Here is a 16625-nt window from a genome sequence, read left to right as displayed (position 1 = left end):
TTTTAAAAAAGACATTTGTATGTGTTATTTACAAAGAACTGTGACTTGTGTGGGTGGCAGAAAACTAATCTTAACCGAATATAATTGGTTTGCTAAGGCCATTACTAAGCAAGATCTCTCTCTCTTTTTTTTTTTCCTGGCACCAGAGTTTAGGACTTTTAATTTGTTCCAAAGTTGCTGAAGCAAAAATCATGATAAAACATTCTGCTTTTGGGGTGCCTGGGTGGCTCAGTGGGTTAAGCCTCTGCCTTCGGCTCGGGTCATGATCTCAGTGTCCTGGAATCGAGCCCTGCATCGGGCTCTCTGCTCAGTGGGAAGCCTGTTTCCCCCCTCTCTCTCTGCCTGCCTCTTTGCCTGCTTGTGATCTCTGTCTATCAAATAAATAAATAAGATCTTTAAAAAAATAAAAAATAAATGTTAAAAAAAAGTTCTGCTTTCCTTTACACCCCCAACACAAAAACAAAAACAGGGGTGCCTGGGTGGCTCAGTGGGTTAAAGCCTCTGCTTTTGGCTCAGGTCGTGATCCCAGGGGCCTGCCTTCGGCTCAGGTCATGATCTCAGTGTCCTGGAATCGAGCCCTGCATCGGGCTCTCTGCTCAGCAGGGAGCCTGCTTCCTCCTCTCTCTGCCTGCCTCTCTGCCTACTTGTGATCTCTGTCTGTCAAATAAATAAATAAAATCTTAAAAAAACAAACAAAAAAAAACCCAAAACTCTTTGTAGGAAAAAAATGATACTGCACATGGGAAGAAACAATATAAATTCAAGGCTTATAGATAAGGATTATCTAGTCAAAACCAACAGGGGACCCCCCTGAAATGTTATCTATAGGAAGTTCCAAAGAAAGTTGCAGGTATTTGGGCAGAGTCCTTGGAATATTTGTAGTGTGGCCCAGTTCAAAGTTCACTGTTTCATTAATGAGGATGTCCATCTCCTTAATAGCCTCCTGGCTGCTTCGGAAAATTCCTCAACATTAGTGATTTTATTTCCTTTCACCTTTCATAATGGAACAGGCGGCACGGAGGAAGGGTTTCCAAGGCAGGGCTAACACCCAGGGAAGGGAGACAGTGTGCAGTTGGCCAGGATCCCACACTATCAGTGGACTGCCCAAGCCCAAAGAGCCCCCAGACAGCCACACATAGAGCTTCTGCAAGCTTTCAGGACACACTCCAGGAATACTGCATTAAGGAGGGACCCAGGCACGGAAGGGCCTCCCTGGTTCTGTAGAGACCCCATGCTCAGGCACAGAAGTATATGAAATAGACAGAAATAAGCAAGAATCCTTATAATCCTACATATCCCCTTTCTTGGCACCTCACACATATCCCGGTCCACTGAGCTGGTATAACAGACACTGGAAAAGGGAACGCCATGTCCCCAGACACATGTGGCCCTGACTCCAAAGACCAGAACAGAAGAACACAAGCCAGGTCAGAGTGAGTAAGGCTTTACTGCAGATCATACAGGGCTGGGCAGGACCACCCTGGGACAGCCGGGCCTGGGACCCCGGGTCACACGGGGATTTGGGGCAGTGCTGGGGGACTTGGGGATGAGCTCCCTAGGCCAGGAGAGGGAACAGCAACTGCCAATTGAAGAATGCTCCAGTTGGTTTTAGTGCAGGAGGGATAACACTGGTGGGGGAGGAAATTTGCTGAAGTAGAGAGCTACGGCAAAGGGTCCGGATGAAGATAGGGTTGGGAAGAAGCAAGGGGACTGATGGGTATTTCATGGGAACAAAGGAATGCACCAAAGGATAGAGAGGCAAGACTGCTGTTCGGGGACACACACCGAGCACAGCTCTGGCATCTCCTCGCTGGCATCTCCTCCCACTTGGCCCTACTTGTTGCCCCACATGGCAACCTTTAGAAATAGAGGGCCTGGGAGGAAGCGGCTGGACTTCATGTAGGCAGAGATCTTCTTCAGGCCCTGAGGGTGGAAAAAGAAGGTCATATCTCTGGTCTGCTACCGCACAGAGGCAACCTGAGGTCAGGACTATTCCTCGTGAGGTCAGCGCTGACACATGGCACATTTTACCTGCGGTCCCCTGCTCTGGGACATCACCCCTTCCAGTTCTCTGTAACTAATGGGACACCTGACTAAGATAAAAGACTCCACCTGGAGCCTTAGATCCCCCAGACATGATGATGGGTGTGGAACCCCCACCAACCACCCTACAAGACACGGCCCACTATCACCATCCAGCAGAAGGGAAGCAGAGGCCCAGGTGGCTTCAGCGGCCACCTCAGGCTCCTGGGCTCCCAGGTGGGAAGGGCTGGAGGGCAGCTGGCTCTCTTGCCAGGGCTGGGCTCCTCCTGCTGGCCTCTTTCCTCCCCTACCCTCCAGCAGACCCTGTCCCTTCCGGATCACAGACATCCCCCGGTTGCAGAGGGAGCTTCCTGGCTTCTCAGGGTTCGCCACACAGGGAACCCCAGCAGAACAGAGGACTCAGAATGTGCCCATGCAGCCTGCAGGGGAGGCCTGACCTCACCCAGTGACTCAGCAAAACCTGTATGTAGGGGGAGAGGCTAGGAGCATGAAGTCAGGCCAGGCCACACTCTCAATTACTCCTCTTAAAGGTGAAGGTCCAACTGACTGGCCTGACTGAACCCAATGTCATGGGCACCAACTACCTCGTCCCCCGTCCTGTTGCAGCCAATGGGGCATGTGGCTCTCAGGGGTGTCTGAGCACCATCGTCCCAACACACCATGGGCCCAATGAATTCTAAAGTGTTTGAAGATCCTGGCACTGCCTAGACCCAGGGGCCACAGAGTGTAGCCCACGGCCATCCTCTGGCCCTCCTGCTAGCTATTCCCGGAGCTTTGGCATCAAGCCCAAGGCCAGTCACCCAGAGAAGAACCAGCCCAAAAAGCGCATCTCTTGCTGAGGAATGCAGAAGACAAACATACTGCAGGCTGAAACTCCCGTTGGACAAATGCCTCCGGCCCCACAACCCTCACAAAGCACAGTCTGCTGCCCTCCAATGAGGAACGAAGGGACCAGTGCCATCACCTGAGGTCCAGCCCCTGCTCCTTCAGCACTCACCCAGCCCCACACATGGCTGGGTGTTCCTCGAGTTCTCTGTGTGCTCTGAGCTCCGGAACGGTGGCTCCAGGCCCAGGTTGCCCTGGCGTCCCCACTGTGCCTGACACAGAGGCTCACACCCGGGAGAAGATCCGATCGGCCAACAGGACTGGAAAGAAATGGCCTGCCCCATCCCTGACCCAGGATCTCCATTGATGGAAAAGAAAAAGGGCATGGACACAGGGAGGTAAGGAAGGGGCCCGGCACAGAAGCCTCAAGATAGATTCCCTCCACAGGGGCCCCACCTAGGCACTCACAGCCCAGGACAAACAACATTCCTGGGGATGTCAGGCATCCCCATGCGGGGATCAGACTGCTGCAAAGCTGCATGGGGATCCCCAGGAAATGCCTTCTGTGCCCCTCTATGTACTGTCATCCCTACCACAGCTCTGCTCTCCTAACGCCAGCTCCACGCACACTCCTGAACCTCTACTATGTCCCCAGAGTCCTGAGCTCTGTGACCCAGCGGAGTAAAGAAACTGAGCTTCCTTCTGGCCCAGGAAAAGGACAGCCATGGACTGCTAGCTACAGAAGCCATTGGCTGAGTCAGAGCCCAGCACACACTGAACCAGCTCTGTGACCTTCAGCAAATGGTTTCTCCTCTCAGACTCAGTTTCCACACCAGTAAATAACAGGTGGTAAGTTTTGCACCATGTAGGAATGTGGTAAAGATTAATTTTGCACCAAGTATGTAAGATCCTGAGCACATATCACGATATAGCAAAGCCTCAATCAATGCTACTTATTCTTTATTTTACAAAGAGGATGAAGAGAGCATCAAGTGAAAGGAGGGAAGACAGGAGAGATATAAATAGTACAAAGGATAAGGGAATCACCTCAAAGCGGGCCACAAACTCCTTCAGGTTCGGGAATGCATCCAGGCACTTGGGCTCAAACATACGCAGTATATCAAGCAGGTCATAAGCCAGGAAATCCACATAAGTGAGCTAAAGAAAGGCAAAGAACAGTGAGCACCTAACTCTGAACCTGGGGAAACCCACAGCTTCCCATCCCCCCAAAACCTTCCCCTTACCTTCTCCCCAGCAAACCAAGGCCTCGTCCCCAGAAACTGTGAGTAGAGCTTCATCTTGTCAGGGAGGCCCTCCAGGTACCCAGGCTTCAGTTTCTCCTGAGGCACAGAACAGCCGTCACCACCCTCAGACTCAGACTCCCATGGCAGAGAGGCAGGTGTTCCCCGGGCTGTGCCTGACCCCCAGCTGCCAGAGGTGAGCGGCTCTGGCCCCCCTCTGGAGGGGGCATCATTGCCCAGGCGATGATTTCTCCAAACTGTGTTCAGCAGATCCTACTGAGTCCCACCTCCCACCTGTGGGAGGCTGTGGGAAGGCAGAGAACCCCACCTTGCTGTCCCTAGATCTGTCACCACTCATCTCCAAGAGGCAATGAAGTGATCAGTTGAAATGGCCTGGGGAAACAAGTCCCCAGTTCTGCCTGCTGGGGGGCAGATAGGAGCGGCCCTTAAACAGCCCCTGGAAAGGTGTGGAGTTTGAGAGACAGAGGAGAGGGAGGTACAAAGCCATATCTCCCTGCTCTGCTTGCTGGCCAGTTGTGCTCAGGCCCGGGGCTGTCAAGAAGACAGTGCTGAGCAAACAAAGTAAACACACTATCCAGGAACAGAATTTCCACCCTGGGCACTGACTCTACCCTAAGATTAGTACCCTAAGGAACTGAGTCACAGTGTTCATCGGATGCCTTGAGATATGAGGGTCACTCTGGTGAAAGTATAGGGAGTAGCTTGGAAATCAGTCACTCCTCGGGGTGCACGTGACAATGAGACGCAGTGCAGATGGCACACAAGAGTCCAGCTGCCTTCAAAACCCTGTCCATCCCAGCTCCCAGGGACGGGACTCACAAAGTCAGGGTTGTAGCAGATCCTGGCAAAGTATATGCGATTGTCCATAACCTCATTCTCTAAAATGTCCATGCGAATCTTCTCCTCTTCTGTCTCCCCACCTACAGCCAACACAACAGACTCTCAACGTCAGCATCCCACCCAGGCAGGCCCAGGGGCACCCCATCATTCCCTGCATCCCCACCCCAGCCCACTCACATAAGTTGTGTTTGCGGGCAATGTAGCGAAGGATGGCGTTGCTCTGGGTGATCTTGTGAGCCCCATCAATTAAGTAGGGCAGCTATAAGGACAACACGGGCAGGTGGGTAGGCCACGGGCTCCCCGGCACCCCCTCCCTTAAAAAAGGGGAGACACGAAACCTGGCACTCACACGGCCTGCCCCTGCTAGCCGCTTAATCAATCCATTGTAAAATGGAGGAATGAGCTGGAACAGAGAGCATGGGGGACAGGCAGGGACAAGAACCAGGAAGCAGAGAAAATAGCAGAAGCTGGCAAATCGGGTCACCTCGGAGCTGGGAAAGCAGGCAGTGTAGACACCCTTCTCACTTGCCCCACATCGTCACCACCCCCTGCACCTACATTGGGGAAGTCCAGGCCCAGCTTGAATTTTTCATTCAGCCATTGGCTTCTGTCATAGTCCGGAGCTGTGGTGGAGAAGATGGAGTGAAACAACCCCCCCAGAGCCCACTCTCATTGGGTCTGGGGAGGGGGTTGGGGGTTGGAGGGCGCCCACCAAGGATCAGTGGCCAAGACTCCAAGAGGGGGATCTGGAATCGAAAACACTAAGTCTCACCGTCCAGGTGTGGGGGCAAAGAACACTTCTAATGTTCTGGAACCTGCATGAATTGGTTTAAAAAATGTTTATGCAAGCCCTAAAAGGAACCCATCCCAAACCCCATACAGGGGGTCCAGCAATGCCCTCTCATGTCCTGCCTCCTAAGGCCAGCTGCACCTGGGAGGAGTTAGGGAAAGGGCAGGCCCTGCTCCAGCTGGGGGAGGGCGGCAGAGGGAGCTGCAGGTGGCCAGGGCTTGCGGTTCAGGGGACCAGAACAGCAGGAATAGGGCAAAAGTCAGACTGCAAGGTGGATGCTATTACCGTCCCCCATGGTGTACTTCTTCTCCTCGTAGGGTGAGTCTGTGTACTCCAGGAGCAGGCGGATCGCGTGAGCAAGCTGCCAGAGACGCCCAGGGAGGAGGTCAAAGGAAGAAGTCCTGCCTTGCTGCCTCCCACTGCACCAGGTAACCTCACAGACCCATCCCCCGCCACCCGTGGGCACGTGAGCGAGCGCGCGCGCGCACACACACACACACACACACACACACACACATACGCAGGAACGCGCCCACAGGCTGGCAGATCGCTAGAAAGGACTGAGCTGCAGGGAGCTCCAAAGGGCCCTTCAGGTAGACAGGGTCCTCAGGGCGCAGCACTTCCTGCCGCCGTGCGCCTCCATCCCACCCAGCACGGCAGCCCCTTTGCTCACCCCGCGAATGTCCCAATAACCCAAGATCATGACCATGGCGCTGGCTTTTGAGTGGAGTGCGAAGACTTCGCTAAGCTGTGCTGCCAATTTATCCGCGGAGGAAGGGTGGGCGGGGCCTAAAGGGACCTCCCCTCTCTCGGCCCCGCCCCCACGACGCGCCGGAGGCCGGGCCACCCGCGGGACGCACAGACCTAAGGAGGCTCCCTCTATCAGTCCGCAGCCGCTGGGGGCGGGGCCGCCTCTGAACGTCGCTGGCCACAGGCGCTCCTGTTCCCCGCCGCCCCCTGGCTCACCGCGCAATCCAGAGCTCTCTTTCTAGATCTGGAACCGGAGAGGGCGCTTGGAGATGCGCTTAAGTCACACACACACAAAAAAAACCACAGGTCTGCTCTTCCCCGCTAAACATCTCTCCCCTTCGCCCTTGGTCGGCCTAGATCCTGCCAGCTCCGGGAGTCTGCCAAAGTTAAGGCCAAAGAGCTATATCCCTCAAATCCGGAATTCAGGCCAGTCTGAAAATTCCTCCCAGGACAAGCCCCAGAGAACACACCATCCGTGGGTGGGAACTACCGCCCAGGACGAGGGCCAGAGAAATGGAACCCTGGTCTCAGTGTTTCCTTCAGGGCCTGGGGAGCCCCAGTCCTTCAGTCCCCTGGCTGAGACCCCTGAGCTCAAGTGGAAATGAATCAATGACCCTTAGGACCCAAGTTGTGAATGGAAACCCCAGCCAAGGGCAGGGTTAGGAGGTGCAGTCCCGGAAATGCCCTGCCAGTCAGCAAGATGTCCCCACGTGGCCAGGACAGTGACACGGAACTGATGGTGTCACACACAGAATGTGACTAAAAGAGGGAGGGGAATCCTCTGCCTGGCCAGTCACCCATCCTGCCACAGAGGGCAGACAGAGGGGGTGGCCTGCAGGAGGGTGGAGGTTTCCCCACAGGATCACAGTCTGACTGGCCCCCAGCAGACCCTCAGCCCTCTAGTCCACGCATTCTGGCCTGACCCTGGCTTCCCACCCACATGTGCTTTTCTGTGGCTCAGGCAGGTTCAGGCGGCCTCTCAGGTTCTTCTGTGATCTGTGACAATATCCTACTGGCCAACTTTCTCCAAAGGCAGGAGACTATTTGAAACTAGGTGAGTAGGACAGACTTGGCCCGTGGCCAAGGGTATAGCAAGGCTGCGGGGATGTGTGAAAACGGAAGAAGGGAACTTTAAAAAACAAATGGGTTTACAGTTAAAGCACAGAAAAATGCATTACCGAAGCTTAAAATAGGTAACACTATGTTAGGACAGCAAGGAGTGAACCCAGTCTTGGCATAAGGATTTCCAAGCACCGTGATCGACAGTGCAGTGGGGAAAGAGGACACAGAGGCTTCAGCTGATCACTATTCAATCTCAGAAGTCAGAGGTCTGTCCATCCGTGCCACGCTGGGGAGCTGTGGGGGTGTCACCTGAGCCCAGCAGAGCTCAGCCCCTGCTGCATGTGCTCCCCACAATTCACCCCTGCCAATCCCCAGTGTTCCAGGTCTGGGTCCAGGCTCAGGAAGTAGCCTTTGGGGTCAAGGTGAATTCTGGGTAGGTTTGGCCACAGGGAGGAGATGGGGGCCAAGTGCCTAAGCATGAGCTGGCCTCTAGGTGGGTCTGTTTTCATAATACATTAAGGAGTTGTCACTTTGACTTCTTTACATCTTGAGCCTAGAACAGCAAACATCACTAAATTCCACTGAGACATTACATTTTTGAAGCTAAACAAGAAGCAGGATGAGAACATGTGAAATAATAGAACAGACATTGGTCCCCTGGCCCTCGTCCATGCTGTCACCCGGTAGGCACGTCGAAGAAGACAATCCTGGCCATGAACGATTAGAAGGCCCAAGGGAAGTGCCAAGAAAGATGCCTTCAACTATGGGGCACATTTCCTGTGGAAACACCCAGATCACTGAGAGGCAGAGAGGAAGAATATGGGGAAAAGAGGCGACACCTGGCAGGGAAGGACCCTGAGGAGACGGGAGATGCGCCCAGAGCTCCCAAGGCCCCTTCCGAAGAAAGAGGACAGTTCTGCAGAAGGAGGAGAAGGAGGGCTCACTGAGGGGCACAGGGCCCAAAGGACCAGAGCAGTGGATGCTGGCACTGGTGCAAGGCATCGGGGAGCAGTGGGGAGCAGGGAAGCTGGAGAGTGGCTTGAAGGGAGGGAATGTGGCCAGTGGTTGCCTGGAGAAAGTCGGTCTCAGTGTTGTCAGGTCTTCTGGACATATATGTGTTCTCTACTGATTTAAATTATTGAAAATTTGAATATTTTTAAGAACACATCCAGTTTGGAAGTCTGGTCTCTGGTATGGCTTCTGAACAGCGCTCTGCAATTCCTTCAGGTTCCGCAGCTGACATTTTGTCCTCTCAAGGTAAAGGAGCAGAAGTCCTACATAAAATAGCCTCAGGATTTATAACTACATATTAGTAATAAATGCCAAGCTAACTAGAATTTAAATAAAAATTTGGAAGAAAAAGAAAGAAATCCGAAGAAAAAAAAAGACAGAAATGCCAAAAGTACAGTGAAAATACCGTACATCATGGTAATATTTTTAAGTCATTAATATTATACGTAAATTCAGGCAATCCAGGGTGCAAGAATACTACTTAATCTGAAAATAAGAGAATAAAGAGAACCATTTACAAGACGATGTCACACTGGAACTTAGAAAGAAAATATTCTATGGGCTTATCTTATTTTGTATAAGGAAAGACAACTAGGGCCTCCAAAATTTAGGAAAGGAATGGTATTCGAGGTGAAACATTTAGAGCAAGACCCAGAAGAAAAACACTGAAGTAGAAATCATTCCGCTCGTGAAACCTTTAGTTAATTCTCTGATACCGTGGAGCAAACCCAAATACAGCAAACATGTTAAAAGAAAGAAAAGCTCTGAATCATGTAGTAAGAACCTAGTGAAGAAAAATAATAACCCATAGGACATTTGTTTGTCAGGAATTTTCTAAGGAACTTTTCAAGCTTTCACAAAGGACATGGGTTCCAGAGCTTGTCATAAGCCGCACTCAGGTATGGCATGAGAACCTTAACTTGGAAAGGACACAGGTGGGGCGGACTCTGCCTCCCAGTCACTTGGCGCCTAAATTCTACTACTAGGGACCACAGCTTGGAGAACAGAATATGAAGATTTGGGTACAAATGCCTTTGTGCTCCTGCAGAACTGACTAAGGAAAGGACAGAGGAGGGAGGAGAGGGACGGGAGAGCACATGTGGAAAAGTTCACGTCTGGGGTACACAGGACTCTTTCACACTACTCTCCTTTTCTAGAAGTCTGATGTAGCCATACTTAAGAAACAACACATTGACAGCATTATCCAGGACATACAGACCTACATATATTCTTTTTTTTTTTTTTTTTTAAGATTTTATTCATACATTTGAGACAGTGCGGAGAGAGTGAGAGAGCATGAGCAGGGGGAGAGGAAGAGGGAGAGGGAGAAGCAGGCACCCCGCTGAATCAGGAGCCCAAGAGGTGGGGCTCAATCCCAGGATCCAGAGATCATGACCTGAGCGGAAGGCAGACAGATGCTTAACTAGCTGGGCCACCCAGCCACTCCTGGACCTACATATATTCTTTGCCAAAATCCAAGTTTCATCAAGGAAGACCTACCCTAACTACTTGTAGCACTCTGATGTCTTAAGATTTTATTTATTTATTTTTTTTTTAATGACAGTCTCCATCCCCTAATGACTTGTGTTCAACCAAAGGTGATTTCACCCCTTGGGGGACATTTGGTAATGTCTGTAGACATAGCTGACTGTCACGACCAGGGCAGGCTGCTGCCATCTAGCGGGGTATGGGTTGGGAACGCTGGCAAACTCCAGGCTTCGCACAGCACAATGGCACTGACGAAGAATTCTGCACTCAACAGGTCGGAAGTGCCAAGGGGAAGAAACCCTAGCTTGATCCTGGGTTGAAAACCACAATTGGACAAACACTGTCCCAGCAATGCCAGCAACTGAAAGGAGACCAACTGGCAGAGGGCTGTCTCCAAGAGGACAGTCTTACCCTGGGGCCAGGCACAGCAGGCCCCAGGCTGCAGATCAGGGTCAGAAGGATGACAGGTGACAGACAGGAAGACAGGGACTGCACTGGGCAGCCTGGGTCTGGGGCCTGCAGGGCGTAACTCCGGCTGTCAGACAGCAAGCCCCTCCAAGCTCTCCGCCCATTGTTCAGGGTCAGGCAGCCCTGAGTCCTGGGCCAGGATAGTAATTCTTCTGGAGCCTTGGGGGCAAGCTGGGACACGAAGAACTGAATTTATTTTTCAAATGCATCTACCGTGACTGAGAAGGTTGTACGCACAGTTCCTACAATTAAAGGCCGGCTCTTGAGGTCTACACTGGGACTGACTCTGGTTCTCACGGCCAGATGGCACGGCCAAATGTGGAGTCTAGAAGCACGCCATGGACTGCCTTAAACATGAACATCCAGGGAGGAGTCCTTGTGCAAACAGATCTGTTCCCCCAGTTTCCTTGCCATACTGGCCTCCCAGGAACACTCATAGACCTCAGATGAGCAAAATATATAGGCAGATGAAGGCCCCTTAAAGCCATAATATGGTGACAATGGTCAAGGAGCTGTACCCATGAGAAAGGTGGTCTCTTCCCTCCAGCCTTCCTCTCAGCCAGGCCTGCACCCCAGTCTTCAGGCAATGCCTGGGGAACTCAGGCAGAGCCCGAGGGCCAGGGATGCGGTCGGACTCCACACACAGAACCAGCACTCAGGGAAGAAAAGTGTGCAGGAAGGATCATGTCTGCAGGGCACTCGGCTGAAGAAAGGTGGGGTGCTGCTCACCTTTAAAGGCCCTAGACAAATTTGCATTGGGGAAGGTAAAGGGGCCCAATAAGGCTGAATGCGAGTTACCAGAAAGAACAGGAGGGGAAGAAGCAAGATCGCTGGTTCCAGGGATTCAGGGTGGTCCAGCTGTGCTCCGGGGCACGGCCCAACAACACAGCACTGCTTCTTGCCAGCAGCTACCCTCACTCAGTCCTACTTGCTGCCCCACACAGCAAGCTTTGAGTATATCGGGTGTGGGAGGAAGCGGCTGGACTTCATGTAGGCAGAGATTTTCTTCAGGCCCTGAGGGTGGAAAAAGAAGGTCCAATGTCAGGGTCTGCTGCCTCACCGGCATTCATGCAGCCCCACTGAGGTACACCAAGTTTGGGACGCTTCCTTGTGAAGTCAGCGATGACACACAGCACAGTCTGCCTGCGGTCCCCTGCTCTGGGACGTCACCCCTTCTAGTTCTCTGTAACTAATGGGACACCTGACTAAAATACAAGACTCCACCTGGAGTCTTAAATCCCCCAGACACGATGATGGGTGTGGAACCCCCACCAACCACCCTACAAGACATGTACCACTATCACCATCCAGCAGAAGGAAAGCAGAGGCCCAGGTGGCTTCAGCGGCCACCTCAGGCTCCCAGGCTCCCAGGTGGGAAGGGCTGGAGGGCAGCTGGCTCTCTTGCCAGGGCTGGGCTCCTCCTGCTGGCCTCTTTCCTCCCCTACCCTCCAGCAGACCCTGTCCCTTCCGGATCACAGACATCCCCCGGTTGCAGAGGGAGCTTCCTGGCTTCTCAGGGTTCGCCACACAGGGAACCCCAGCAGAACAGAGGCCTCAGAATACGCCCATGCAGCCTGCAGGGGAGGCCGGACCTCACCCAGTGACTCAGCAAAACCTGTATGTAGGGGGAGAGGCTGGGAGCATGAAGTCAGGCCAGGCCACACTCTCAATTACTCCTCTTAAAGGTGAAGGTCCAACTGACTGGCCTGACTGAACCCAATGTCATGGGCACCAACTACCTCGTCCCCCGTCCTGTTGCAGCCAATGGGGCATGTGGCTCTCAGGGGTGTCTGAGCACCATCGTCCCAGCACACCATGGGCCCAGTGAATTCTAAAGTGTTTGAAGATCCTGGCACTGCCTAGACCCAGGGGCCACAGAGTGTAGCCCACAGCCATCCTCTGTCCCTCCTGCTAGCTATTCCTGGAGCTTTGGCATCAAGCCCAAGGCCAGTCACCCAGAGAAGAACCAGCCCAAAAAGCGCATCTCTTGCTGAGGAATGCAGAAGACAAACATACTGCAGGCTGAAACTCCCATTGGACAAATGCCTCCGGCCCCACAACGCTCACAAAGCACAGTCAGTCCGCTGCCCTCCAACGAGGAACGAAGGGACCAGTGCCATCAGCTGAGGTCCAGCCCCTGCTCCTTCAGCACCCACCCAGCCCCACACACCACACATGGCTGGGTGTTCCTTGAGTTCTCTGAGTGCTCTGAGCCCCAGAATGGTGGTTCCAGGCCCGGGTCGCCTGGCGTCCCCACTGTGCCTGACACAGAGGCTCACACCCGGGATAAGATCTGATCGGCCAACAGGACTGGAAAGAAATGGCCTGCCCCATCCCTGACCCAGGATCTCAGCTCATGGGAAAGAAGGGCATGAACACAGGGAAGTAAGGAAGGGGCCCGGCACAGAAGCCTCAAGACAGACTCCCTCCATAGGGGCCCCACCTAGACACTCACAGCCGAGGACCAACATCATTCCTGGGGATGTCAGGGCATCCCCAAACGGGGATCGGACTGCTGAAAGCTTCCCGGGGATACCTAGGAAATGCCTTCTGTGCCCTTCTATGTACTGTCATCCCTACCACAGCTCTGCTCTCCTAATGCCAGCTCCACGCACAACCCTGAGCATTGGCTACGTCCCTAGGGTCCTGATCTCTGTGACCCAGACCTGAATGGACCCATGGTGTACTGGTCCAGGAAAGGGAGAGCCGCTCTCTGGTGTCTACAGCAAGCAGTCACTACCGGGGAGCCCAGGACAGCCGGCCCTGCCTCTGCGACCCTGACACATGACTTCTCCTTTCTGCCTCAATGCTCTAATCTGTACTGTACGGCAGGTAACAGATCTGCTGTGTAAGAATGCCATCAAGATTTCACTTCACACACTCTATGTCAGCTGTGAGCCCAGATCCTGGTGTAAGCAAACCCTCAGTAAATGCTACTTGGTGTGGGGCATCTGGGAGCTCAGGAGGCTTGGTGTCCAGACTCTGCTTCACTGGAGGGTCTGCTTGAGGCTTTAATATCCCTCTCGCTCAGCCCCCTGTACCCCTCTATCTCTCTCCAAATAAATAAACAAATCTTCTTTAACGTGCTACTTATTCTTTGTTTTCGCTGTAAGGTAGGAAAGTATTAGAGAAAAGAGAGGACGGAAGACCTGTCATCAGTGAGGAGGCTCAGGGAATCACCTCAACTCGGGCCATGAACTCCTTTAGGTTCGGGAATGCTTCCAATGACTTCGGCTCAAATATTCGGTGCAGGTCAAGGATGTCATAAGCCAGGAAATCCACATAAGTGAGCTAAAGAAAAGCAAAGAACAATGAGCACCTAACCTTGAACCTGGGGAAAACCATAGCTTCCCACCCCCCCAAAGCCTTCCCCTTACCTTCTCCCCAGCAAACCAAGGCCTCGTCCCCAGAAACTGTGAGTAGAGCTTCATCTTGTCAGGGAGGCCCTCCAGGTACCCAGGCTTCAGTTTCTCCTGAGGCACAGAACAGCCGTCACCATCCTCAGACTCAGACTCCCATGGCAGAGAGACAGGTGTCCCCCGGGCTGTGCCTGACCCCCAGCTGCCAGAGGTGAGCGGCTCTGGCCCCCCTCTGGAGGGGGCATCATTGCCCAGGCGATGATTTCTCCGAACTGTGTTCAGCAGATCCTACTAAGTCCCACCTCCCACCTGTGGGAGGCTGTGGGAAGGCAGAGAACCCCACCTTGCTGTCCCTAGATCTGTCACCACTCATCTCCAAGAGGCAATGAAGTGATCAGTTGAAATGGCCTGGGGAAACAAGTCCCCAGTTCTGCCTGCTGGGGGGCAGATAGGAGCGGCCCTTGAACAGCCCCTGGAAAGGTGTGGAGTTTGAAAGACAGAGGAGAGGGAGGTACAAAGCCATATCTCCCTGCTCTGCTTGCTGGCCAGTTGTGCTCAGGCCCGGGGCTGTCAAGAAGACAGTGCTGAGCGAACAAGCAACTGCACAGTAACTGAATTTCCAACCAAGCTGGAATGCTTCCAGAGATTTGGGCTCCAATACGGGGAGCAGTTGGACTCTTCTTAAGATTAGCAAGAACTGAGGCAGAGTTTCATCCCATGCATTGTCACTGCAGTGACAGTATAGGGATTGGCTTGGGGGAAAAGTAGCTGCACGGGGTTCAAATGGCAAATAGATACAAAGTTGAGGGGACACAAGAGTCCAGTGTCCTGTCCAAAGCCTGTCCATCCCAGCTCCCAGGGATGGGACTCACAAAGTCAGGGCTATAGCAGACCCTGGCCAGCTCATTGGAGGTGTCCATAGCTTGGTTCTCCAAAATGTCCGCACGAATCTTCTCCTCTTCTGTCTCCCCACCTACAGCCAACACAACAGACACTCACCCTCAGGATCCCACCCAGGCAGGCCCAGGGGCACCCCACCATTCCCCACATCCCCACCCCAGCCCACTCACATAAGTTGTGTTTGCGGGCAATGTAGCGAAGGATGGCGTTGCTCTGGGTGATCTTGTGAGCCCCATCAATTAAGTAGGGCAGCTATAAGGACAACACGGGCAGGTGGGTAGGCCACGGGCTCCCCGGCACCCCCTCCCTTAAAAAAGGGGAGACACGAAACCTGGCACTCACACGGCCTGCCCCTGCTAGCCGCTTAATCAATCCATTGTAAAATGGAGGAATGAGCTGGAACAGAGAGCATGGGGGACAGGCAGGGACAAGAACCAGCAGAGAAGCTAGCAGAAGCCGGTAAATCGGGTCACCTCGGAGCTGGGAAAGCAGGCAGTGTAGACACCCTTCTCACTTGCCCCACATCGTCACCACCCCCTGCACCTACATTGGGGAAGTCCAGGCCCAGCTTGAATTTTTCATTCAGCCACTGGCTTCTGTCATAGTCCGGAGCTGTGGTGGAGTGAAGATGGAGTGAAACAACCCCCCCAGAGCCCACTCTCATTGGGTCTGGGGAGGGGGTTGGGGGTTGGAGGCCGCCCACCAAGGATAGTGGTCAAGCTCTCCAAAAGGGGAATCTGAAACACTAAATCTCACAGTCTGGGTTTGGGGGCAAAGAAGGCTTAAAAGGCTCTGGAACTTGCGTGAGTAAGCTTACAGAATGTTTATGCAAGCCCTAAAAGAAACCCATCCCAAATCCCATACAGGGGGTCCAGCAATGCCCTCTCATGTCCTGCCTCCTAAGGCCAGCTGCACCTGGAAGGAGTTAGGGAAAGGGCAGGCCCTGCTCCAGCTGGGGGAGGGCGGCAGAGGGAGCTGCAGGTGGCCAGGGCTTGCGGTTCAGGGGACCAGAACAGCAGGAATAGGGCAAAAGTCAGACTGCAAGGTAGATGCTATTACCGTCCCCCATGGTGTACTTCTTCTCCTCGTAGGGTGAGTCTGTGTACTCCAGGAGCAGGCGGATCGCGTGAGCAAGCTGCCAGAGATGCCCAAGGTCAGAGATGGAAGTCCTGACTCGGTGCCTTTAACAGCTGCAGGTACCCTCCCAGACGCCAGGGCCCTCACCTGCGAGCACACGCACATACATTCATCCGCTCCGCCTCCTCATCTCCCTGCTGCCTTCCCACACCCCCGCCACCCCCATCCCCCCGCCCCGCCACACACACACAGGGGATTCAGAAACGGGCCCACCTGAGAAGGGCAGACCGCTGGAAAGGACTGAACTGCAGCCAGTCCTGAGCAGGAACATTCTGGTTGTATTGGTGTCTACCATACAGCACTTCCTGCCCCCGTTCATCTCCTTCCCACCCAGCCCCGCGGTTCCCTCGCTCACCCCGCGGATGTCCCAATAACCCAAGATCACGGCCATGGTCTGCAAGCGCTTGGTGGTCTCAGCGTATTGCCTAGGCCGAACTAGGCTGAAATTTCATCGGGGGCGGGGCCTAGTTGCCCCGCCCCGGCCAGCCTCCACCACCCGAGGCTCTGGGCGCCAGAGCTGTGCCAAGAGACGCGCTCCATCCGCCGCCGCCGGGCGGATGCAGGAGGGGCGTAGTGAGGAATGACCTCCTGGCCTCGGGCGCCCCGGATTCCCCGACAGCCCGCGGCTCCCTGTCCTGTACGAAGCTCTCTCTCCAGGTCTGGGAGCTGGCGGGGCGCTCGGAGGCGACC

At 53.8% G+C, this 16625-nt stretch overlaps 2 protein-coding genes across 4 annotated transcripts; both read right to left on the bottom strand.

Moving 5' to 3' along the window:
• Window positions 1-1428: 1428 nt before the first annotated feature.
• On the bottom strand, window positions 1429-6582 carry LOC131809369 (glutathione S-transferase Mu 1). The gene is made up of 8 exons (XM_059136367.1): window positions 6434-6582; window positions 6046-6121; window positions 5529-5593; window positions 5148-5229; window positions 4950-5050; window positions 4113-4208; window positions 3916-4026; window positions 1429-1923 (listed from the first exon to the last, which is right to left on the bottom strand). Exons 1-8 carry the CDS (start codon window positions 6467-6469, stop codon window positions 1834-1836), a joined length of 657 nt encoding a protein of 218 aa, XP_058992350.1. The 5' UTR covers window positions 6470-6582; the 3' UTR covers window positions 1429-1833.
• Window positions 6583-10116: 3534 nt separating this feature from the next.
• Window positions 10117-16421, bottom strand: LOC131809368 (glutathione S-transferase Mu 1). 3 transcript variants are annotated; one of them, XM_059136363.1, is made up of 8 exons: window positions 16291-16421; window positions 15858-15933; window positions 15346-15410; window positions 14969-15050; window positions 14771-14871; window positions 13917-14012; window positions 13689-13830; window positions 10117-11553 (listed from the first exon to the last, which is right to left on the bottom strand). In XM_059136363.1, exons 1-7 carry the CDS (start codon window positions 16324-16326, stop codon window positions 13708-13710), a joined length of 579 nt encoding a protein of 192 aa, XP_058992346.1. In that variant the 5' UTR covers window positions 16327-16421; the 3' UTR covers window positions 10117-11553; window positions 13689-13707. The 3 variants fall into 3 exon arrangements, with proteins under 3 accessions (XP_058992346.1, XP_058992345.1, XP_058992347.1); XM_059136362.1 differs by having other exon boundaries at window positions 13720-13830; XM_059136364.1 differs by lacking the exon at window positions 16291-16421 and adding an exon at window positions 16149-16269 and having other exon boundaries at window positions 13720-13830.
• Window positions 16422-16625: the final 204 nt, after the last annotated feature.

The sequence above is a fragment of the Mustela lutreola genome, chromosome 10 (assembly GCF_030435805.1).
Source record: "Mustela lutreola isolate mMusLut2 chromosome 10, mMusLut2.pri, whole genome shotgun sequence".
Classification (NCBI taxonomy): Eukaryota; Metazoa; Chordata; class Mammalia; order Carnivora; family Mustelidae; genus Mustela; species Mustela lutreola.
This window is presented reverse-complemented; position numbering and strand designations above follow the sequence as displayed.

Coding starts and splice junctions, on each gene's coding strand:
- LOC131809369 (XM_059136367.1), bottom strand. CDS start 6,469: ATGGTCATGATCTTGGGTTATTGGGACATTCGCGGG. Junction 6,122..6,433: donor GTTATTGGGACATTCGCGGG/GTGAGCAAAGGG, acceptor CGTCTCTGGCAG/CTTGCTCACGCGATCCGCCT. Junction 5,230..5,528: donor TGGGCCTGGACTTCCCCAAT/GTAGGTGCAGGG, acceptor TTGTCCTTATAG/CTGCCCTACTTAATTGATGG.
- LOC131809368 (XM_059136362.1), bottom strand. CDS start 16,326: ATGGCCGTGATCTTGGGTTATTGGGACATCCGCGGG. Junction 15,934..16,290: donor GTTATTGGGACATCCGCGGG/GTGAGCGAGGGA, acceptor CATCTCTGGCAG/CTTGCTCACGCGATCCGCCT. Junction 11,554..13,719: donor AGTTCATGGCCCGAGTTGAG/GTGATTCCCTGA, acceptor TTCCACCCTCAG/GGCCTGAAGAAAATCTCTGC.